At 34.8% G+C, this 25,030-nt stretch overlaps 1 protein-coding gene across 2 annotated transcripts in view; it reads right to left on the bottom strand.

Moving 5' to 3' along the window:
* The window catches only part of TDRD3 (tudor domain containing 3), a 163,216-nt gene that overhangs the window by 32,768 nt on the left and 105,418 nt on the right, over positions 1–25,030 (bottom strand). For both annotated transcript variants that reach the window (XM_047854602.1, XM_047854609.1), the window contains exons 11-12: positions 8,656–9,506; positions 3,459–3,584 (exon numbers count right to left, since the gene is read on the bottom strand). In XM_047854602.1, coding sequence (XP_047710558.1) covers positions 3,459–3,584; positions 8,656–9,506 — 977 coding nt within the window. The remainder of the gene's footprint in view (positions 1–3,458; positions 3,585–8,655; positions 9,507–25,030) is intronic.

Here is a 25,030-nt window from a genome sequence, read left to right as displayed (position 1 = left end):
ACAAGTGTCTCTACAGGCTTAGGAAGGCAATTCAGAAGAAACCACACTCTAAAAACACAAAAGGTTTGTCTGAGCAGCAGCACCAGGGTATTTTACAATAATTCCAAATTGCCTGAGGCATCTTTTTACTGGTTTCCTGGTATTAGTTTTAGAGTTAAAAGGAACCAATTTGGAAAGGGCCTGCAGGAAACACAAACAGCAGTTTTCTTTGCCCCTAATGTTTTCTCATACAGTAAACAGAAATATAAAATAATATATGTATACTTTTCTTCCTATATAATTTTATAAATAATATGAGACTCCCTAACGCTTCATTTACTTTGGAAAAATAAGGAAAATCATATGATGTTCAAAGAACATTGGGGGAAAAAAGCGAGAGCATTTATCCAGTTAAGAATAAGTTATGAACCCCACATTATGTGTGATAGTTAGAGAGTTCACTATAATAAATATGCTAAAGTTAAGAGAGAATATTTAACGACATCTAAAAGAACCAGGTGAAATCTAGCTAGAACAAAAAAAATCAAGGATGACTTATTAAAAAGTTTACTAAATCATTTTGGAGGAAATAAAGTACTTAATCAGAACATATATTTTCACCATCTGAAATATCATCACTGAATATGTTCTGGAAGGAAAAATACATATCCATATGGAAAGGGAAAAGTAGGTATTTAGTGTAGAGAGCATAGGCAAATAATTCCTAAACTTCGTGAGAAACATACTAACCCTTAGAGTATTAGGTAGATTTTTATTTTAATTTTCCATATGAGAGACTATTAACTTAGTCATTGAGTCTCTTAATATTTCATGCTTTTTATTTAATGATTTATCTTTACACCTTTAATAGATAATACAGGCAACTGATTTCTATAAAAGCTTTTGGTTTATATGCAGGCTTTTGGGCTGTTTTTCCTGCAAACTATTAGAGACATCTTCAATGAATGAACACTGCTACATTTAGGAAAAGGAGGTTTTTCCCAAATCTTACACCAATAAGAAACAAACACCTTCTAAGAGATAAAATATAATTTCACAATTAAAAAGAGACCAAGAGTTAAAAATTAAAAATTACACAATCCATGGGGTGAATGAACACTGTACCTTTGCAGCCCTTTACTTTTTCTAGTATGTTTACCAATTAGAATCATCTTCTTATTGATATAGTGAATATTTTGCTTTAATTTAAAATTTGTCACAATTCCAGTTACAATAAGAAAAAGTGCTCATAGACCCCAACATTAATACTGTCAGAGGCCAAGAGAACTCCAGACTAACTCTACACTAAATGTATTGACAACCGCATAAACAGCTTTTATTCAGGGCCTTTTTTATGTATATATGCACATATGTATTTTTAAAAAATGGAGATGGATGAAGTTATGTTAAGCTAGTGGCTTCTGAATATCAAGGAGATGCTTCTACAAACTAAGTCAATTACTCATGCAGAGAAAGAATGAAGAATGATCTTATCCCCAATAACGATGTTCATGATCCAACTATATTTGTCATATTAACTTATGCAAAATCATAAAATATCAACAATCACAGCAGAAAAGTAATACCAGAATCTCCAAAAGATTTAGTGATTCTCTCGTGCTTCTCACTGTAAAATATTTCAAGCATATTATAAAAGATTTTTAGGTTGACTGCAAAATAAAGTAAATAAGTAAAAAAAAAAAAATTAGAAAAGAGAATAGATGAGTATTCACAAATGGGTAGAAAGTAGAAAAGTATTGCTTGGCTCAGAAACACTACATGGACTGTGACATCTGAGAAATTTATTGTCCAGCTAAGTTTACATTGACTTAAAAATTAATGATAACAGAAAGAGGGGTATTAAAGGGGGGGAAGGAAAAATCACTGACTAGAAAGAAAATGATCACTCAGTAGCAAACACCTTTGAATGGAAGAGCTACAGTGAGGAATGACAATGTGCTCATCAGTTATGGCCACCCTGAAACAGAAAAAGGAAGTAGAAAAGAAGTGAAGGAAACTAAATTTTTCTCTAGGGACAAAAGAATAAAATCAATCTCTTATCAAATCCTCTTAAAAAAAAAAAAAAAAAAACCTGAACGTAAAAATTCTAGTTTGACTTTGACTGTAATGGTTAAACACATTTAGGAGCACATTACAAATAGCAAACAAGGACTCAACTTCTGGGAATATATAACCTATAAATAAATAATTAATTTTACCATCAAAACAAGATTAAGATACATTAATGGAAAAAGAGAATGAAAGTAGCAGTCATAGGAGAATCAAAAGGGCAAACATATGATTACATCAAGTTTCTCCATTAAAAGAAAGGCATAGATTAGATATTGACGGTATTTCAGTCCTTTAGAGAAAAAGTGGCTAAACTTTAGACAATGAGAGTGAGGGAAGAGATCTAATAATTAAACATATGAATCATTAGTAATATACTATAAAATATAAAATGATAAATTATCTAGAAATTTCCATGGCCCAAAGCACAATTACTGGTACTAGGCTTTTGGTTGTTGTTTTCTTTATCTTGGGGAGAGTGGACGGTGGGCTGTGTGTGTGAGGGGAGTGGGTGACACTGAGGTGGTGACAGAAAAATGTAAGGAGACCAAAACTAAACTAAACTAAACTAAAAGGGAGCAACTGAGAGAAACCTGTATACTTCAATGATAAGACTAATGTCTGGATAATACCATTTTATAGTATATTTTGATACTTTAGAGAAATACAAGCGAGTTAGACATCTAATGATAAGTTTATTAACAGCTACCCATAAAGTGGAAAAAGGAAGTTAAAAGAAACTTTATGAAACCAATTTTAATGTGCCTTGTCCTCCGTTTTTGCCTAAATGTAGCTGAGAATCTATATAAAGTCACATAAGCCCTTATATATAATGGACTCCATGAAGTCAACTGTTCTCAGTTACATCATCAAAATTACCACAGAACATTGACATACATTTGGCAACAAAATCAAGTAATTACTAAACAGAGATATTATAGTTAGTCTGTATGTATACATATATAAACATATATGTAGTAAATGCAGCATGACTTCATATATAAAGTGTTTTTCTTAATTTGATATGTAACGAAAATAATAAAGAACATACACGTATTCATCAGAGATTTAAATTTGATAACTGCTGGACATAATCTAGTCAAATTTAAGGTAACAAACTGGGAAAGAACAAAACATGCATAAAGGCTTGCAGCTGTAAATAAGGGCACCCATTTCCAAAGCATAATATAACAAAGCATTACACAAGGAAAGTGAATTCCAATGCATTCATTTTTATTGTAGTTCAATGTAATTATTAAACTAGAATCTTACTTTAGGAGTAGCCAGTTTTAAGTAAATTCAAAATATTTTTTCCACTGGCAGATTTTGTATTGCTATGACTAAACTTTTAGAGCTACGTATTTTCTTCAAAACAGCCTATGCCTTCGTACAGAATTTGAATCACGTACCCATGCCTCTGTCTGAATGGGCCTCATGTTGCTTAGTAGCACCTCTTCATAGTTTCCATAATCAATGAATTTAACAACCGCTGTCATGCCAGAAGAATGGAGAGCTTCAACTTCTGCTCGGTAGAACTGAGGAGACAATAAGGAGTTGGGAATATGACAATCCACATTGTCTACAAAGGGCAATGTTTGATGGAAATATAAATACAATGTATATTTTTTGAAAGCTCATTTTTTAAAATTATTTTTTATTGAGCTATGTATATATTGTGAAAGGATCACCACAACAAGTTTAATGTCCATCACCACACAAAGTTACAAATTTTCTTCTTGTGCTGAGAACTTTTAAGATCTACTCTCTTAGCAACTTTCAATTACACAATATTTGAAAGAAAATTTTTAAGAGAATAATATTTTTAAGAAAGAAAACTTACCCGCAGATAATCATAAATTGGCTAAAAAAAGAGATAAATTCTCTCATCCAAGTGAGTTCTGACATACACTGGGCAGTAGTAAGATTTCAGGACAGAACTAAGAAGGGTCAGTAGAGAAGAATATTCACATGTTAATGGGAATAAAAAAAAAACACCCCACAAAACTAGTGTTCTGTTTTGTTGCAAGCCACTGAAGCCCTTAACCAATATTAGTAAGATTATTCTTATGTACTAATCAGAACATATAACTATGGAGCATAAATATATGACAAAAATAAATCTCAGAGAAAAAGGCTCCCCGCCATAGTCATCACAGGTTAATGGGGTGAAATAGGGATGTCAGATAGGGAGTAAACACATTACTTATATCCAGGATTATCAGATTTGAGACACTGAAAGACCAAATACTTTTATTTTATCAGTTTACCTAGTATAATTTGGCTCTGGGAATTAATTCACGTTAATAAACTCAGAAGGAGCTGATTTACATAACAACAACAATCTTAATTTTTTTCTGTTAATGTAACCACAAGTAGGTCAACTAATTGGAGTACTTCTCTGCTACAGGTCAACCCATTCAGGACCCAAATTATAGGTCTGAATGTTGCTTAGTGAAGACAAAATGAAAAGTAAAAACTATTTACTCTTAAGGAATATTTCCTTCAAATTAGGGTAATTGGATGCTCTACTATAACACTCTAACAGTATCTCTTAATAAGCCCACCAGAATCAGAAAATGTTAAAGGCAACAAAAATTCTTATTCTCTACCTCCTTCTAAAATATGTTATCCTGAGTACACCAGGGGGGGGGGGGGGGAATCTGTTTTTACTGATTAAATAGTATACTTTACATCACAAAGGTTATGAAGTTAATCCATGGTGTTTCCTTCCCAGTTCTAGATGCTAGCAAGTTTAAAAACACCATGCTGGAATTCTTTTTCTTATATTAGAGTTCCTGACATACATTCACGTCTATCCCTTTCTCCTTTATTTCTTAGTGTCACACTTCTGTGATCTATGAATTGCTGTGAGTTTGTAAGCTTCTCAGATAATTATGTCAGTTCTGGTAAGTTCAACAAACAAGAGTCATATAAGTTGACATCCTTTTAGGAGCTTAGAGTCTAACAAAAACAACTGTGTGAAAAATGACTTCTATATAACATGGAGAGTACCGTAATAATAGTGCAGTGACATGGCACTTAATAGGGCTGAGGAGTTGGGGATGAACTTCCTGTGGCAGATAACAATGGATACAGTCTTCAAGGATGAAGAAGGTTTAGCCAAGCAAACAACTGAGGACGCTGCACCATGGGAAGTTACAGAGACCTAAAACATGGAGATGAGTGCAGGAAACTACAAACAGTTTAAAATTAATTATGGAGTGATGTGAGGAGGGTCAACCAATAGGAAGTAAGACGGGACAAGAAGGTAAGGACCAGCTGAAAGAGGCTCTGTATGCATGCTGCAGGCTCTATTTATTCCACAGGTAAAAGATTTTAACTAGGAAGAATGACAAGGTCTAAGACCAGGATCAGTGATGGTAATTCCAATGACAAATTTAAGAGGAATAAGGTTTAAGGCACAGAAACCATTTTGGAGGTTGTTACAGCATTCCAGTAGAGAGAGCAGAAAGAGCTGAACTAATTATAGCAGTCGAGAAGGAGAAGGAGAATTGGTCCAAATTCCCAATCCTTCTACGGAAATAAAGGCTGAAAGAAGGCAAGGTAGTGTAAAGAATTTTTTAAATGACAGATTATACCAATTGGTTAATTATCTGCATTACATCACTATAATGCTATTATGGCAAGAGTTTCCTAAGGACCGTTACAACTCATGTTTTTCTTAAATCTTTATCTTCATTGGTCTCTGGTTAGAAAATTGGAAAGTTGCTTATTCTTGACAATACATTTAAAAGCTATCTCTTAAATTAGGTGTTTTCAGAAGATAACTAATCTCATCTTTTTCAGAGGGTAAATACTGTTTATTTGTTTAATGGTGTAATACAGAGAGAGCCTACAGTCCCTCATTCTAAACTGAGAATGCATATCCAATTAAAATCAAGTTAGTCACCTCAGAAGATCATGCAATTATTCTAAGAACAAAAGCTCAAAACACTTTGGGAATTGTTAAGTACTGTCTTTCACAAACTATATGACACTATATTAAATATATTCAGGAAAGGCAACAGATGAACTCATTGTTATTGATTTTTTTGAGATAATTACAGTTAAAAGTAAACTTTATTAATAATTCCATCAGGTGTCTGAAGAAATTAAGAGAATAGCATAACCAGAACTATCTGATATATCCCAAGCACCTGACTCTTAGCAGCTACTCAATTACGGTTTAGTCAATATTTGTTGAAGAACTTGTCTGTTAAATCCAATATCTAAATATATGTAGCTCTGTTAATATTTTCTGTTGCTTTATTTGTTCCTAGTCATTCATTTGCTCTTCCTCTCTCTCTCTCTCTCCCTTTTTAACCATGCCCTCTAATTTTTTTATAGGATTGTAGACATTGCAGATGAAATATTGAAGAGGTCTTAGAAAATGTTATTTTTCCCAAAAAAGGGGATTATATTTTCCTTTGGCAGACGGAGTACAAACAGGTATCTTTGAGCCTGTAAATCGTTGGTTTTAGCTGTGTAATGGCTTATTTGTATGAGTTTTGCACTTACTACTAGGGCATGATCCTTGTGGGATTTCAATGGAAATCCTGACTTATCTACTAAGACTTTTGAAAATTATTGGCTTTCCAACTCCAATTATGTACTTTCTCTGCTCATCAAGATCACCAAAAATCTCAGATTGTCCAATAAAAAAAAATACTTTTCCATTATCATCTTAATCAAACTTTCACAGAAGCATGTGACACAAGTGGCCACTCATCCTAAGATAGACACTGTTAGCCCTATAAACCTGCACTGATTTCCAACTACTTTACCTTTTCTTGCCTTTATCATGAGGGAGAAACAGCTAAACATAAGTAATCCCCCACTACCCAAATCAAATAGTTCCTGTATGTTGGAAAGTGGTCTGAGTTGTTAACAGTCAGAGTCTGAGTAGTGAAGAACACTTGCTTCCTAAGCCTTCCTAACAGCCGGGGAAGAGCCATGTGAAATAGTTCCAACCAGTGAGATTGTTGAGATTTCTGGAAAGGCTGTTGCTTTTCTGGAACTAAAAAAACACAAAACCAAAACAAAAACAAAAACAGCTGTCTCCCCCTCCTTCTAACCTTGAATGAAAACTTGACAGTCGGGATGCTGCTTGTAGATAGATGCTATCCCACCATCATACAAAAACCTTACAGGACTGTGCCATCTAGCTATACCAGCCGATACCCCTCTCCTTGCTGCTCTCATTAGGAAACATCTAACATCTTGCTTATACTTCATCATTCACTGAACACAGTAGGGCCCATTTCCTGATCCCAGGACCTATAGCATCCTTTTAAAAGATCCAACCACATTCCCTAGCCTGAATTTCAGTTCCTTGAAAACTGTAGTTAACTTTGCCTCCACCTCTCTGTGTAGCCAAAGATACACTCTCATGGGCACAGCCTTACTTTATGAACTGAAACTATTCTACCCATGAAATAATTCAAGTATTTTTTTTTTTTTTTTTTTTCTGGACTTGATCCACCCAGATCTATACTATGAGTCTGTTTATTACTATCTTGCTGGTATCTCCAGTCCCCTACCACTCTACTTTTTTAAGTGCCCTATTCAGAATTAACTAATTAACAGAGTCCATAAATAATTATGAAATCTCTATATTACAGGAGAAGCAGGGCTGCAGAGGAAAACTAGACAGACATAGCCCTGCCTTCAAGAAACTCAAAATTATGGTAGGGGAAGGAGTTATCAATCCAAGAACCAAAACCAAAAATACAAATTGTGGTAAGTTTTAGAAGGTGAATAAGGCACTGACTGAGAAAGACAACAGTGTAGAAGGGAGGAGGGGGCAGGTCAAAGAAGGCTTCTCTAGGAAGTGATATTGCAACCAAGCTCTCAATGATGAAAATAGTTGGTAGAAGAGTATGTTGGGCAGAAGGGAAAATATGTGCAAAGGTCCTTCTCTCTGAGGGTTCCTTTTTCCTCTTTCCTTTCCTGTTCTCTATTGGTTTTCTCCCTCTCACCCAGGCTCTTTTAACTGATCCACCGTATTCCTTCTTGACCACATCTTCTGTCTTTCCCTTACCTTTTCTCCATGATTTCCCTCTTTCCACTGTAGTCAGCATATAATGTAGAACTAGAGTGTTTAAATTATTGGCTTAATAATTATCATTTATTATTAGCTAAATAATTAACCTTTCTGTTATTTCTTTAAGTAGGCTGATTGTATATTTTCTTTAATTTAAATGTAATCTGCAGAATTTAACTCTGTGCCACTCAATTCATTTTCTTCCTTGTGAATCAGTATAACTTTACTAGAAAGAAAAGCAAACATTGATGGTTCAGTTGGTAAGTGAAATAACTGATCAACTCTACTTAATCGCTTTTAAATACTATTCCGATAGGCGATCTAAAATCAAACCTTACTTAACCAAATCTTATGAGACTGATTCTCTATAAGGATCCATAAAAAATATTAAATATTTTATTTTTCCTCTTTTATAAATTACATATCTATAAATCTGTTCAAAGACTTTAAACAGATACAGCCATAGAACAAAACTCATAGTCCCAAAGCAATGGCCTTCTACAGTCTCACTAGGAGGTAACATTTAATAACATTAGAATATGAAAACCTTACAGCATGCATACCTTGTTGTCTTCCCAATAAAGTGCAAAACATTCATCTCCAGGTTTCCACAATTTTGCATACTCCATAGGAATAGATGATTCTAGTACTTTTTCTGGTTTAATTGGCCCAGATCTTCTTTTAGGCCCACTATTGTAAAATACTTTATCATCATAGGGTGTAGCTGTGATGGGTCCTGCTGGCTTAATAGGTCCTACTCGCCTGCCCTTCAGTGGCATTTCTGTCTCTCCATTTGGAACACCAACGAAACTATTAGTTCGGACGGGATTCTGGAAATCAGTATTTACATTAAAATGTTTTTCAATTTTTACACCACTGAAACTTTCGTTATTTATTGTTCGTGGTTTCCTGTCATAAAAATGATCAGGATTTGTTGTTTGGTTTTCTCTTTTCCCACGTTTTTGATTATTATAGTCAATGGATTCTTGAGGAAGTGGATTTTCTTTTGCCTCTGCATAGGACGGACCTTTTCCTGATCTGCTTTGCATAGAGTTATCCCTTTTTTTAAAAGCACCATCATTGTGCTGAGAGCTTAAAAGGTAGGAAGCATCTTTAGTTCTGTCATATCTAGAATAGGGTCTATCACACTTGATTCTCTCTTCAGCCCATGCTTCGGATCCTGAAGAAGTACTTGGTCTTTCAGAACCTCTGTTTCTAGGTAATCCACTGCCTTCTAAAACTGACTTTGAATTTTGGGGGTCTCTTTGAAAACGAGGAGGCTTTTCATTTCTTGGCTGTCTGGTATCATTTCGAGGCAGATACCGTGGTTGATTACTATCTTTGACTCCATTTTGCTCAGTATTTGACAATCGGTGTTGTCCTTGATGAAGCTGCTGCGGCTGTGGTTTAGGTTCTGAAAAGTAAAAGTTATTATATGCATATTAAAATGAAGACTCTGAATTAATACTGAATTATTTAAAAATATCAACAAATTATTATATTAATACAAATTATCAAACTTCTATTTTAACATTTTCCACTACCTTCCCACCTCATTATCTTAATCCCTCTCTGCTTCCTTATAGTTCTGTATTTCTAATGTAGTTTTCCTGGTCAGCTGCGTTAATGAAGTAAAGAATAATTCAAAAGGAATTCGTCTTTGTCCTTGAATGTTTGTACTCTTATAACATAGCTATCTATATGTGCTGTTCTGGTAATTCACTTCCCCAAAACAGTAATGAAACAGAATTGCAAACTGCTGACCCAGAAGCTGCTATGAAAGAACACAAGTACAACTGTGCTCAACCCTTTCCTGAATCCCACTTCAATTTAAATATGTACATCTATCATTGGCAGCCAGGTTCTAGCCTTTGCAAAAATGTTATTCCTCAAATCTTTCTGCATCTAGAATTGCTAAGTGTTTAGATTACAGGGGCACCTGGGTGGCTCAGTTGGTTAAGTGTCCTACTTCAGCTCAGGTTATGATCTCATGGTGCATGAGTTCGAGCCCCATATTGGGCTCTGTGCTGATGATAGCTCAGAGTCTGGAGCCTGCTTCTGATTCTGTCTGTCTGTCTGTCTGTCTGTCTCTCAAAAATAAAGATTAAAAAAATTTTTTTTAAAAGATTACAGATACCCTACTTACAGAAAAGAGTAATTTCTTTGACTTAGTAATTAAGAGCAACTACTACTTGGAAATATGGAAAAAAGTGTCAAAAATATGATTAAGCATAATAGCACAGATAATGTCAAACTAGAAACCCAAAGCAGTAACATGGTAAATATATACTCATAGATAATTTAATGGCTGTATTTCAGGTAGTGATTTTCATTCTATTTCGATTAGTAACAATGCCATTTACACTTTCTTCCTTCACTGTTTCACACAGCATGTCTGTAACCTTATTACCAAACATATTGAGTGGTCTTTGATGTGCATGTCTTGTTTCTCTTGTCATACACAAGGTCACAATATTTCTCAACAGTGGCACTAATGACATTTTGGGTGAGACTGTTTCCTGCAATGCAAGAAAATTAACCTTTCTGACCTCCAGTTACTAAATGCTAAAGAATCAAAGCATCCTCCGTAGTTACTGTGACGAACAAAACTGTCTCCATACATTTTCAAACACCCACCAGAGGCAAAAGGTGCCAGGTAAAATGTCTCAAACAGGGATAAAGAGAAGACCTTTAAAAGTTCGTGAGTGACAAAACAAGTCACAGTAAAATTCAAGACTCGAACTGGCAAGAAACCTCTCAACAGAACCACTGGAAGCTAAAGCCAGTCTAATAGGCTTTAAATGTCTTTGAAATTAAAGGAAAATTATTTCCTAAGTACAATTCTACATCCAGCCAAATCACCCATTAATTTCGACAAAGAATACATGTTTCCAATATGCAAGATCTCAAATAGTAGCCAAGACTGTTTACAGGGATGTTTTTTAAAAATCACTTTTCCCAAGATTTTCTTTATAAATATACCACAACTATCCTATTTTTTTAAAATTTTTTTTTTTCAACGTTTATTTATTTTTGGGACAGAGAGAGACAGAGCATGAACGGGGGAGGGGCAGAGAGAGAGGGAGACACAGAATCGGAAACAGGCTCCAGGCTCCGAGCCATCAGCCCAGAGCCTGACGCGGGGCTCGAACTCACGGAGCGCGAGATCGTGACCTGGCTGAAGTCGGACGGACGCTTAACCGACTGCGCCACCCAGGCGCCCCTCAACTATCCTATTTTTAACAACTGTAGTCAATATTAAATCCTTCTTTAGAGAGAAGAAAAATGGTCACCTTTGGTTTCTGCTGGCATTATTATCCAGGAGTGAAGATTTAGGAAAGCAAGAATAGTGAACATAAGCAGGACACAAATGAGCATTTTCAGCATAAAGCATGTACTGGCATTTGTTCCACTCATTACTGGAGGATAAAAACAGCAGCTGCCTCTTGCTGACTATCTGCCATGTACTAAGCATGACACGCTAGCATTTCACACACATTATCAATAGGCCCCACCAGTCATCTTCAGATACAGGTGTTATGAGATTTGTTTAACAGAGAGAGGTCCCATGTACAGTGAGTTGAAGACAATTTTCAGCTTCCAAAATAAGTCAAATATGAAGGTATTTTATTTGTCGTCAATTATGTTTGAATAGATATTTCAGAAGTAAGCATTTTGGATGTACTATGATTAGGAATAGATTTTTTCTTAAATTATTCCATTAAGGGCCACAAATATCTATGATGGTCAGGAAGCACAAATAACTTAGGTCATCATGAGAGTAACTAAGTATCCTGCACTACAGACAGGGATCTGGATAACCATGTATACACAATATGGGAGAACTTGACTTCAATTCCTCTAAAAGGAAAAAAAAAAGATTGCCATATTTATTTAATTGATGTTGTACATTAGAGTAAAAAATGAGTAACTTACTAATACACATTCATTGTATATTATAACATACATTATATATGAATATACTTTATTATTATGTTGAGATAATACTGTCAGGGAAAAATCCATTAAAAAAATTATTCTTTTAACTAAGTGGGGTGCCTGGGTGGCTCAGTCAGTTAAACGTACGACTCTTGATTTTGGCTCAGGTCACAATCTCATGGTTCCTGAGATTGAGCCCTGCATCAGGCTCCACATTGACAGCAGGGACCCTGGTTGGGATTCCCTCTTTGTCCCTCCCTGCTCTCACACCCACGTGAGCATGTGTGTGCATGCTCTATCTCAAAATAAATAAACATTAAAAAAAAATTAAATAAAAATAGCTCTTAGAAATAAACTAAATAAGGCAGAAAATACAACTGTGCTTTTGAAAGAATATAGTTTTCATATACATCCATTTTTTTTTCAAAAATAAAATAAAAGTCAAGAAAGGAAGGTTCTTAAATGTTTCATCATTCTTGAACTTCCTTAACCCTAAGATCTTTTGTCCTACATTGTTACGTAAGGAAGTCAGATACAGAGTAGGCATTTCGAAACTGAGCTAACATATTAAATAAATAGCAGAATATGCCTAATTACTAAATTGTGGAAAATGTGATTTTAAATAAATTAATACCCCAAAATCAAACAGAAAGTTCCTCAGTTCTCCACTCAGAATCTACTTGCTCTCTGCCACATTCTTCCAAAGGCATGATGATTTCAAACCACCCAAAATACTACTCAACACTACCGGCCAGGTCTACGGTCACTCTAATAATAAATATACCGAAATACTTTTCTGTATAGGCAGTGGAATAAAATGTAGGGTTTTTTTTTTGAAGACCTGAAGAAGAAACATGAAACAAAAACATAAATAGAAATAGGTAACATTTAGTATTTAATGGGAGAAAAAAAGGGATATTAGCAAAAATAATGGAAAAATTCATCACAAAATAAACGAAACTGTGACATCTAAAAGATCAAAGTGATACCCTCATCTTCTTCTTCTTTTTTTATGTTTGTTTGTTTGTTTGTTTTTGTTTTTTTAAGTAGGCTTCACACCCAACATGGGGCTTAAATTCATTGTTCTGAGATTGAAAGTCTCATGCTCCACTGACTGAACCCAGTCAAGTAAAAAAAAAAAAAAAAAAAAAAAAGCTTTTATGAGGGGTGTCTGGACGGCTCAGTTGGTTAAGTGTCCAACTCTTGATTGTGACTCACGTCATAATCTCACAGTTGGCGGGATCAAGCCCTGCATCAGGCTCTGTGCTGACAGTGTGGAGTCTGCTTGGGATTCTCTTTCTCTCCCTCTCTCTGCTCTACCCCCAATAAGTTCTTCTTTCTCTCTCTCTCAAATAGAAAATTAATTAAATTAAATTTAAAAAAAAGTTCATATGAAAAAACTAATAAAAGATTGCTGTATGAGTTCAGTCTGACTTATGATAAAATGTTCCTATTACACTAGATCACAAGTTTCAAATGTATGTTTATAAGATAACTGATTATACTGTTTTACATTCCCATGAGTTGAAATCCAAGGATCATTAAAAATTTTTATTAATTGCCACAGATTATTTGGGTTTGTATATAAGAATGTGCTGAATTAATCAGGCATCTTAAACTATTAATATTTCTTTGCTGAATATTCATTTTGCAGTTACAGTTGTACCTACATTTTGTAGTAGAAAATCAAGTATGTTTTGTTTCCCAAGATGACTCTTCAATTTATTCTGAGACATCTACCAGAAGAAGAAGTGACTTAACATTTATTTAGATTTTACTATGTGCCTGACAACTCTACTTAGAAGGTCTTTTGCTTACATTATTTCATGTAATTCTCATAACCACTCCGAAGGGCAGTATTATCTTTATTTTACAAAAAGAAACAAAGAAGCCTAGAAGCTAAAAAATGTTGGTGCCAGAATTTAAACTCAAATCTAACTGAAACCACTACTTTCCACTATGCCAAGCTGCTTGCCTAGAGAAACAAAACAGAATGCAACCAACAACATGTTAGTTACAATTCTGTCACCTACATCTGTTCATTTCTGGTGAGATGCAGAAATCACAAAGGCTCTTTCCTAATCCCTGTTGGGCTGAAAAAATAAATTTGGATACCAGGAAACTTTGGATATTACCAGAATCCTGAGCTAAAATTAATAATCTCTATCCATTAATGCAAGAACAAACAAACAAACAAAAAAACAACCCCAAACCCCTATTAACAGTTGGCTGAACTTAGAATCTCACAAACTGACACCCAGAGATAGCAAGTGTGTGGGTACAACCTCTGCAGAAGGGCTGCATAGGTTACACCACAGCTCTGCCAATTAATAGTTTTGTAACCTTAGGTAAGATACAGCTTTTCTGAGCCTCATCTTTAAGGTATGGGATAACAGTAGAGCCTACCTCAAAGGATTGACTAAGTTTAATACATGCAAAGTACTTAGAACAGTATCTGGCTTTAATAAGCACTCAGTAAATGTTAACGGCCACTGTTATTATTACGATTACTATTAGCATTATAATTATGCAAGCCAATTAAAAAACACTTGGATGGTAAGGCACTTCCCTCTTTACACGGCTCCCCTACCACAATCCCTAACTTTAGTTAGGATCCTTACTTGACTCTATTTATTTTTTGTTTGTGTTTGGTTTTTTGTTGTGCTTGTTGTTGCAAATAGGGCAGAAAGAATGCTTTAGTAAAAACTTTACTGTCAAATTATGTAAGTCATATTATAGAGAAAATTTAGATCAGAAAATCAAAATCTTACTCTAATACTGTTTTCTACTTAAAATATTATAAACATTCTCTAGATAAAATTTCTTTTATATACCCTTTAAAATGTTTCTATCTTAGAAAATACTAATAAATATTTTAAAAAGTAAAAATTCCTTATAATCCTATCATAAAAAATACATACAGAATAAAAGTACTACCTTCTGCCTAACCAATTCCACCTCTAGGGATGGCCACTATTAACATTTCAGAGGTTATTCTTCCTTTTTATATAAGCCATATAGATATATCTATACATATTTTTAAAATTTTAAACAACAAAAAAAAGGCAGACTCACCCATATCTCATAGGCTGTAGTATACTTTTTTTTTTAATGTTTATTTTTGAGAGAGAGAGAGAACGCGCGCGCACACAACAGAGCATGAGCGGGGAAGGGGCAGAGAGAGAGGGAGGCACAGAATCAGAAGCAGGCTCCAGGCTCTGAGCTGTTAACTCAGAGCCCGATGTGGGGCTTGAACCCACGAAATGCGAGATCACGACCCGAGTCAAAGTTGTAAAATTAACCAACTGAGCCATCCAGGCTCCCCGGCTGCCATATCTTTCCAAGTCAGTACCCAGAGTTACCTCATTCTTTTTGATATTGCATTTTTTTTTTTTCTTAAAGGAGGGTACTTTAAATATTATTAAGTATTAACCAAATTAAGGGTGGAGTGTAGGCCTTACTTGGCATTTTTTTTTCCAGTGCCTGGCTACAACAGTCAGGCAAACAGATGGTATTCAGTAAGTATTTGCTCAAAGAAAGATACAGTTACTAAAAGCAATGGGCATGGAACAAGTTTCCAAGTTCAAAACCATTACCTGTTTAACACTGTCACCTGGGCTCAGCTAAGAGGGCAATACTGAAATAGAAAATACACTTCCCTGTATTATTTTCTGTATGAAAGGTTTGCATGAAAGCATTGGGACAGAGTTAGATTGAGTTCAAGTGATTACAGAGAAAGACTGCACAACATATAAACACTGAGCTCAAGCAAAATAAATTAATTCTCCCGCTTCCGAGTGATGCGTCATTAATAAAGTCCCAAAGAGCCCCAGTTTCTTCATCTGGAAAGTGTGGATAATTATATTTATTACAAGATTATGGTGAAGAATCAATTAGAAAATATTTGTGAAATTGCTTTTCTTATGGCCCATATAGGGCCTTTGGAATTAGACTGACAATTGAAAGTAAGTCCCAGTCCTACCATTAAGCAGCTGTGTTACCTTTTAAAACTGGAATAATGCTACCTACCTATTTCCTTCATTAAGTTACTCTGTACTATAGTTAGTGAGCACTGACTATGGACAAGCATCAACACCGTTCTAGTCATTGTATACAAAGCAGTAGTAAGGCTCCTAAGTGCTCTATCTGGTGCTGCTTTAGGTATAATGGGAAGAAGTAAACCACAAATAAGTAAACCAACTAATAACACAGCTTAAAATTGTGAAAAATACAAAGAGGGAAATATATAGACTTCTATATAAAACTGGGAGGAGTGGGTATATACCAACTCAGGGGGAGCATTTCTCTGAAGAAGCCGTGCTTCGGTTGTGCTCTAAAGAATGAGAAGCAATGCAATGAAGTCGAGAAGAGTGGTCCAAGGAGCAGGAACAGCACGCGCAAAAGTCCTGGCCTGGAAACTTGCTTCGTGGAGTTAATGTGTTCCTAAAAAAATCTTGGCAGGCCCAATTTTAGGTAAAAACACAATCACTGGTAATTATTAATTTCAAGGGAGGAACAGTTACAAATAGCAATACCCCAAAATTGATGTCCTTTATGCCAAATAAAAACAGCAAATTCCAGAAAAAAAGACACAAAAATGAACATTAGTAATTGGACATGGCATTTTCTTTCATTACTCAAAGGCGTAATTTTTCTTTTTTTAATTTTCATGATACTGTCTCTTAATTGTGATGAACGTTAAGCTTAAGGCTAAGCTCACAAATAAACATGTGTGATACTCAGTGTTCACAGAATTAATCCTTTAGTATCGCAAATCCTGTTCAAAAACAGAGAGAAAAAAGTCCATGAAAAAAAAAGGGTGGGCATGATGCCTAAAATCACCGCTGCTATAAACGAATGGATAGAAGAACGCTGAGGAAACACAATGTGCACCCACAGTACAACTGCTGCCCGTTCTCCAGTCCTGCTCAAAAGGCAGGCAGAGTCTGAGCCAGTGCTTACAGGTGCCAAAGAAAACAAAAGGTTTATAGTTCGGGGAGTACACTAGGATTGCTCACATAGGTAAATGACCAAATGAGCTTAGCTCAGGGTACAACTATAATAACACCCTCACCTTGCAAATATGGAAGGGGGAGAAGCTTATCCAAGGGCATACAATGAACTGGGGTAGAACTGGGATTAACCGAGCACTCAGGTTCCAGACTCCAGTATTAACCTCCCTGCTATACATCCTCAACAACAATACCATTGTGCTGGTAACATTAAGTCATTAATAACCAGGAGTCATTTTCAGTATTTCCTCACAGAACACAGGTTAGCATTACCATAAAAATATTATTGCCAGGGTAAAAAAAAAAAAAAAAAAGCATTTGCTATACAGGTCAATTCATTAAATGAAAATACATATATTTAATTCAGCTGATTTTCCTTCTTCTTCTTCCTTATAAACAAATTGCAGGAGTATAGCTTCATCACACATCTCATATGCAAAATATGCCACTGGATTCATTTAAATTTTCTTCTACCTCTAAACACATTAAACGCATAATGTCCTCTTTAGAAGGCTTTTCTAGCCAGTTTGGCCATTTCTTCATCCGTAACTAATAGACACTCTAAAACAGAGTTTTGTTTCCTGGTAAATGAGAAAAGTCTTGTTTTCTTTTCTTTTTTTTTTTTTTTAAGTTTATTTATTTGTTTTGAGAGAGAGAGAGAGACAGAGAGAGAACAAGCAGTTGAGGAGCAGAGAGAGAGGGGAGAGGCAGGCTCTGCACTGTCAGTGTGGAGCCAGACACGGGACTTGAACTCATGAACCCATGAGATCACGACCTGAGCCAAAATCAAGAGTTAGACACTTAACTGACTGAGCCACCCAGGGGCCCCTTGAGTGTTTTCAGTATATTTTGATCACACATCCTTGCATGCCTGCACAGTGCCTGAAGGTGTCCCAGGAGTCGTCCTTCTGGCTTCTCTTCAGATCTCAACTTAGATTTCACTTTTTCTCCTTCAACCCCACAGACAGCAACCAACTCTAATACCAAGTGAGCACTGTCAGTCATACTTCTGTGTTTCTTGTAAAACTCAAGCTGGATTATTTCATCTTCCTAGAGTATTGTGGACACATAATAACACAAGAATTTTTTTACTCCAACATGGCACTGCAGCCTTACTGTCATCCCCATACTACTCACTGCCATTGATGACTTTCGTTCAGCTGTTCATTGGTCGACTCAGGTGAGTCAGGTAATGTCCCCCTTGTTGATAAACTGGGAGATTATACAAGAGATGCTAAACTTGTGAGTCACAAACCACTTAGAAATACAATGTGTATCTTTCTGCTTTAACTCAAATATCAATGTGTACTGCAAAAACACACTGGAAACGTCAACTAAAATGTCACTTACTATCAAACTTGTAAAAACTCAAAGGATGGTGTGTCAGAACAACTAAAACTCTCATACAGGAAATATCTGTCAAGCGTAAGAAACTAAACTTAACTTGTGTGATCTTTTCTTCCAAGCTGATTAGTATTTTCCAGGATCATGACTATGATAATTTTAGACTCCACATTATCTTTGTAACACATTTCTTGCAAATTTCACAGAAAACTATAGCAAAACAAAAATGAGAACTTTCACAATTTGAAGCCAAAATATGCTAGTGACATTTAAAGGTACTTTATTTTTAGGGGCAAAAAATGAAAATAAGGAGAATTTTTAGAGAGAAAAAGCAAAGGAATGTCCATTTATGGGCTAGAATACTATTTTTAAAAAGCCACAGTACCCCACTGCAACAGGTTACCTACTGATACAGAAAATGATTCCGGCAGAATAGCTGAAACTGAGAGTAATCCTCCAACAAGTGAAACAAAATAAACATAAGTCATTAAAGGTATTTGCTACAAAAAGATGGTCTCAACTGATTAGTACATGAACTCACATCATAAATGAAGCATAACACATTCTAATATTCCTAGATCTATATTTCAGCCATTTTATACATAATTCTCAACTAATTTTCTCAATGATACAAATCAGGGCTTTTTGTGTAAAATGTCTTTAGATGTTGTATATATTCTGCAATAATCACAAAACTCTTCGGCTCTGAAAATTAGTCTATCAGCTCAAAATCTGTATACTTTGTTTCCTCAATTAAAACAAAAACAAAAACAAAAAACTTTACAAATTTATTCTGAATAAGTTCTGATTTAGATTACAAAATATAAGAACAGGGACTATATCTTATGCCTTGTAGGTACATGCAAATACAAGTACTTATTAAATGCTTATGTTTTCCAAATACTGTAAAAATAAAATGTAAACTTTAAAAAATATTATGTGATAGGCAGGAAGAGAAATCACCCATCATCTCAAGCTTTTAGCTTCACTTTTTCATGCGATATTAAATGTGTTCTCTCTTATCACTCTCTTCAAAATCATCATTTTAATATCCATATAACAATTATCTGCGGGATATCCTTCAGCTTATCTTTCAATCCTACCACTTTACTAGCACTATTTTTGTCAAGGTCTTCAATCAGTGGTGTGCTGGATCCAATGTGAACATTGTATAAGACCTAACATTAAATTTTCAGAAAATCTGGAAGCTGATTGTTAAACTATTGATTGTCTGAGATCAGCCACAGTGGAAATATTTCCACCACAGAAATGAGGAAAAGCTAAAAAACAGGGCATTCCCTCACCCCCGCCTCTTCTCCCACAGCCTGCTGTTAACATTCACCTGTGTGCTATTTATGCTATGTAAACTCAATGGACACTTTTCATCTTGTCTCTCACTCACTCTCATACTCCTCCTACTTCTTTCAGCTCTTTTCTCAGTTTCCTTTGTTGGCTCCTCCACCTCTACTTGATCTCTAAACACAACTGCTTGCTTGATGTCTCTCCTTGGTTTTTAAAAATTGGTGTATCTTAAAATTAAACTGTCGGTTGCTGTTTCCCCAAAAACCCAACAGATGTTTAGAAATGGGGCATGGTAGAAAGAGTTCTGAGTTGGGAATCAGACAGACAGAGGTCCAAATTCCAGATCTTTAGTTCTTATGGGTAATATGTTTTATCTCCAAGCCTGTAACTTATCTGTCAAATGGAAATAACAATGTATCTTTTGCATTTGCGGATGATTAAACGATTTATGAATTAATAGTATGCAAAGCACCTAGAACAGTTCCCAGCATATAGTAGATATTCAATAATGGCACGTATTTTATTTTATGGTCATTAAATGCTTAAATGAATGGACCATTAATTGAGGAGGAGGAAAACAGAAGAATGGCAAAAATGAAAAAGAGGCTCACTTGTCCTAGTATTCTGAGCAAAGCTGTATCTCTTCTATAGATCTAAGCACCAAAGAAAATTAATTATATGTCATAACTGATAGCATGGTTAACATATTTTAAAAATACGTATGCCACATAATTTGATTTCTGTACATTTGTCTGAAAAAATAATCATCAATATGTAAATTTAACCAAATTTAACTAAAAGACTATTTTAGAAGGTTATTGTTATAAGCAAAATTTGGAAACTTTCAAATTACTAACAAACAGCATTAATGGAATTATAATCAATTACTATGCAGCCATTAAAAATCATGCTGACAGAAATATATAATTACATAGAAATAGAGTTATATTTTATTGTTGGGAAAAAAACGCAGGTTATTTAAATATGATCTCAAGCAGAAACAAAAACAGAATATGGTGATGAGACCATGGGCCATTTTTCTTTTCTTTTGTTAACTATATTTTTAATTTTTTCTAAACTTATCAGGTAACACAGATACAACAGGAAATAATACACTTCTGTGGTACATGATCAAAGAATTTATTAACCTCAGTTCTTAGCTCCTATTTTTAAAATGCCCTTCTAAGACATGTTTTAAAAAGTGCATTTCGAATTTTTGGTAAGCTAATTTTAACCAACTTTCTATATATTTCCTTTAAAATTTTTCACTAAAATTATCCCTAAATCCACATACAATTTTTGTATATAATTATCAAATTCAAATGACTACTAAATTCACATTTATAATCAGGACATTACATGTGCAGCACTGCAGAATATTTTCACAGTATGTTCATTTGAGAATTCCACAGATTACATGAGACATTCAACACTTTGTTACAGAATAGGTTTTATATTAGATGATTTTGCCCAATTGTAGGCTGATGTACATTTTCTGAACACGCTTAACTTAGGCTAGGCTAAATTATGATGTTCAGTGTATACACCTTAGGCTAGGTGTATTAAATGTGTTTTGACTTGCGATATTTTCAACTTACAATGGGTTTACTAGTAAGTAACCCTGTCTTAAGGAAGATCTCTACTTGGGCAATCCTTTCTTGAGGAAACCCTTCTCAAGAACATGTAGCCTAACACATACACAATCTCTTTTCTTGACTTAGTTTCTTGCTTTTCTAATTGAACTATTACCATTATATCACATATCCTTCCCATACTCCCTATTCTTCAGTCTTTAAAATTTGAGCTATAAATCTATAAGCCAAACTATTTAAGCTGACTTGAAACCTGATTAAAAGAAAATAAAACAAGACCAAAATAGACACCTAACAACTATCAAAAGCATGAAACTTCATGTCAATTACCCATCAACCACCAATATTATATCTGCCAATATCTAAATATATTATTTACAACTGAATATTACACAGAATTTGAAATTAGGCAGTAATGTTAACCAAGTAAATACTACTTCTCACAAAACCCACAGGAAATAGAGTAATAGAACACCACAAAAACAGTATGCGTAGCAGAGTCTGAATATTATTCTGACAATGAGAAGAGATAATAGAGTATTTTAAGCAAGGGGGTAGTGGGATTAAGTTTCTGTTTTGAAAGATCGCTGACCACAATATGGAGAATGGGATGATAAAGTTCTGCAAGGAGTCAGGGGCGGGGTGATGAAGGCCTGGAGTAGAGCAGTGGGGGTGGAGATGAGGAGGTGATGAGTGAAGGAGGCTGTTTGCTACTGTTGCTAATCATGGAGATGATGGTAGTGGTGCTGGTGGAAGAACTACCGTTATGTGGAGGCTTAAGTGTCAAGCACTGTGCTTAGCATTTTATGCGCCATATCTAATTTGATATTCTCAACAACCCGACAGCTAGGTGCTGTTACTATTCCCCCATTTCCCAATAAAGATGTTAAGGTTTAAGAGGTTATGTAACCTTCCCAAAGACATACAACTAATAAATACAAAAGTTGTAATTTAACTTAGTAGTAGAATCAGTTGTACTTCTCTATTCCAGCATCTTGTCAATTCTCTCCTTCTTTTGGGAATAGAATCCTGCTTTCCAGGGGAAGGCAGTGGTGGGAACTACTCCTTCCTCCTTATATATAATATTGATGAAATCAATTATATCAGTTAATCAATTAAGATGTCCCGTGTTTTTCTGACTAAGGGGACAGAGGCCTTTTTCTATCTGACCTCCTAGATATGAGGACCATTTCCCTGTTTCTGGCAAATATATTTTTTTATTACCTTTTATCTCATATCTGACACCAATGGTTGTTCAAGTCTTCTGGGTTTCTGTCCTAGCCACTCCACATACAGTAATGCCAATATCATTGGTGGAACTCAGTTGAACTTGGGTAACCAATAATTATGCAATGATAGATACTTATCTTTCCCCGCCAAATATTTACTTGCAAAATGGAGTCTTTCTACCTGCATATCTTTATACGTCATTATGCCCCCTTATATGTTGGCCTTATGCTACACCTGGAGCTACCTGGATCAATTATTGTTACCACACGGAGACAGTCTGCCAGTATACAAAAAAAGCAGAATTCAGAGGCAGAACAATTTTCCAGTTATTGAGGCAAAAAAAAATCTTTCTTTGTATTTCTCTGGCTTACATCTTAAAGCAAACTAATTTATAAGTTGGTGCCAGAAAATAGGGTGTGACAGAACCTCAAATGTAAAACTTGTTTAGCAAAAAAAAGAGTGCTGGATCGTGAGAGTCTCTGCATCCCCTAACAGGAAGTTCGAACTCCTCACTGTGCAGTAAAACTGTAGTCTATGGTCTTGAAACTGAGACCATCTAATGAAGGAAGCTGATGCTGTTAAAGAAAGTAGCCAAAGAAGGTGTTGGGTACTTCCTAGTTCCTTCAGTATGCCCTACAAGAAAGACACAAGCTGGCAAGTTCGAAAGCAGAAGGGGCACGATATAACTAGGTAAGAGGTGCTTTTCTCAATTATTACCAATAAGCCAAAAGGCAGAAATAGATAATTGTGCTTCTTGAGGAATTACAGAACTCTATGAACATTTATAAATGTTAGATGAGTTCTTAGTTCCTATATTTGTTTAATTTAAATCTTATCCTTCTCATAAAAATATCTCTATTTGGTGGAATATGTTCTTCATATTCTTCCAAGTGTTTACTCAACATATGAGTAAGTTATATTCTTTATTCTGCTTTCTACAATTCCGATGCAAGACATGAAGAAACATAAATAAAATTGATAACATACAATTATAGGATAGGCTATATCAAAGAGGGAATAATAGATAAATAGAAATGTAAGACAGTTACTCTGTCCAGTATTCTCACCAAGTCTTTTGTTCCCCATTCAGAACAAATTAAGGTTTTCCTGGTCTAATTTAGATGTAGAAAGTTAAAACAGTAAAGTTATTGTCTCAGGGTATTCCTACTCCCATCTCTGGCCAATCTAAGCTTCCATAATAATTGAACAAATCAAACCTATTCTTTCCATCTCAAGTTGAAATTTAAAACACATATTCCCAATGGACATTGATTTAAATGGTAGTTATGTATAACACGGTGATATATTGATAAAGTATATGATGGCACAAAGTATATGATTTTTGAAAGTTGGCTTGATAATCTAGTCACCAATTATAGTATCTAGTCTGTAAAACGAAATTTAAAAAAATCTCTATATAAGAACATTTTGGACATAATCCTATCACAAGGTGGTCAGTTAAATGTTCCCAAGTTGACACCAAGTCATCACATATCACAGAGAAACACTTTAATTAGTGATTACTCTCAGAAAACAATGTAATGCAGCCTCATTTTTTTCAGAATACTGATAAAAATGTCAACTAGAATTATGTTTGATTCTAATTTAAAGATACAACAAAAAGTTAATGTTAAAAGAAAATCTCTCTAAAAAAAGTACATGTGATGATCAACGACCTCTGATGGAAGTTTTAAAAAATTAGAACAAAAAATGATAGCCCACTTTTAGACAAAAATATATGATATAATGTGGAAGTAAAAGTGTTACTAACATGCCTTAAATTTGTCAGAAGCTCATTCTTAAAGGATGCATTTTTTTTTTTTTCCAGAAGCCTGACACATTACACAGGATCGGATATGATAATAACAAGTCCATCCAGGCCTACATTTGTTTACTCAGCCAAAAGATGATTTCTAGGGTATTAACATTAAACAAAATCCTCAGACAGATCATATGATACAAAACATAGAAGCAAGAAAGATTTGATTATTCAGCTAAACTAGAAACAAAAATTTAAAAACCCCAAATATATGTATCACTGAATAATTATTTCTTTATAATCAGTCTGGGACTATAAAAGACCCACATGATGACACTCATGTTTTGAACATTAAAATTATAAGATCCTAACGTTTTTCGTTAGCTATCCATAAGGCATTCAACCATTAAACATTATGGAGACTCCATCCTGAAAAGCCTTCTAGGTTTTCCTTCGGAAAATGGACAACATTTTCTCCCATCAACGAAGTGTTAATTTTAGAACATAGTATTTATGGAACAATGACCAAATTCTAAGAGAAGACCAACACGGAGACTCAATTTTATGACAGTAAAAAGTTATTTCAGGTTTTATTTTCAATTAAAAAAAACCCATAAAACCATAAAATGAGCAGAAAAACAATTCAGTTGTTTGCCTCATCCATTTATTTTACTATGAACCCCGGCTCGCCTAAGAAAACTCTAGTAGTATAGAGTGGGTTAGCGAGAGAAAGAATAATGGTGAGAGCAACCACACACAG

This window comes from Prionailurus viverrinus, chromosome A1, assembly GCF_022837055.1.
Source record: "Prionailurus viverrinus isolate Anna chromosome A1, UM_Priviv_1.0, whole genome shotgun sequence".
In the NCBI taxonomy this organism is placed as follows: Eukaryota; Metazoa; Chordata; class Mammalia; order Carnivora; family Felidae; genus Prionailurus; species Prionailurus viverrinus.
This window is presented reverse-complemented; position numbering and strand designations above follow the sequence as displayed.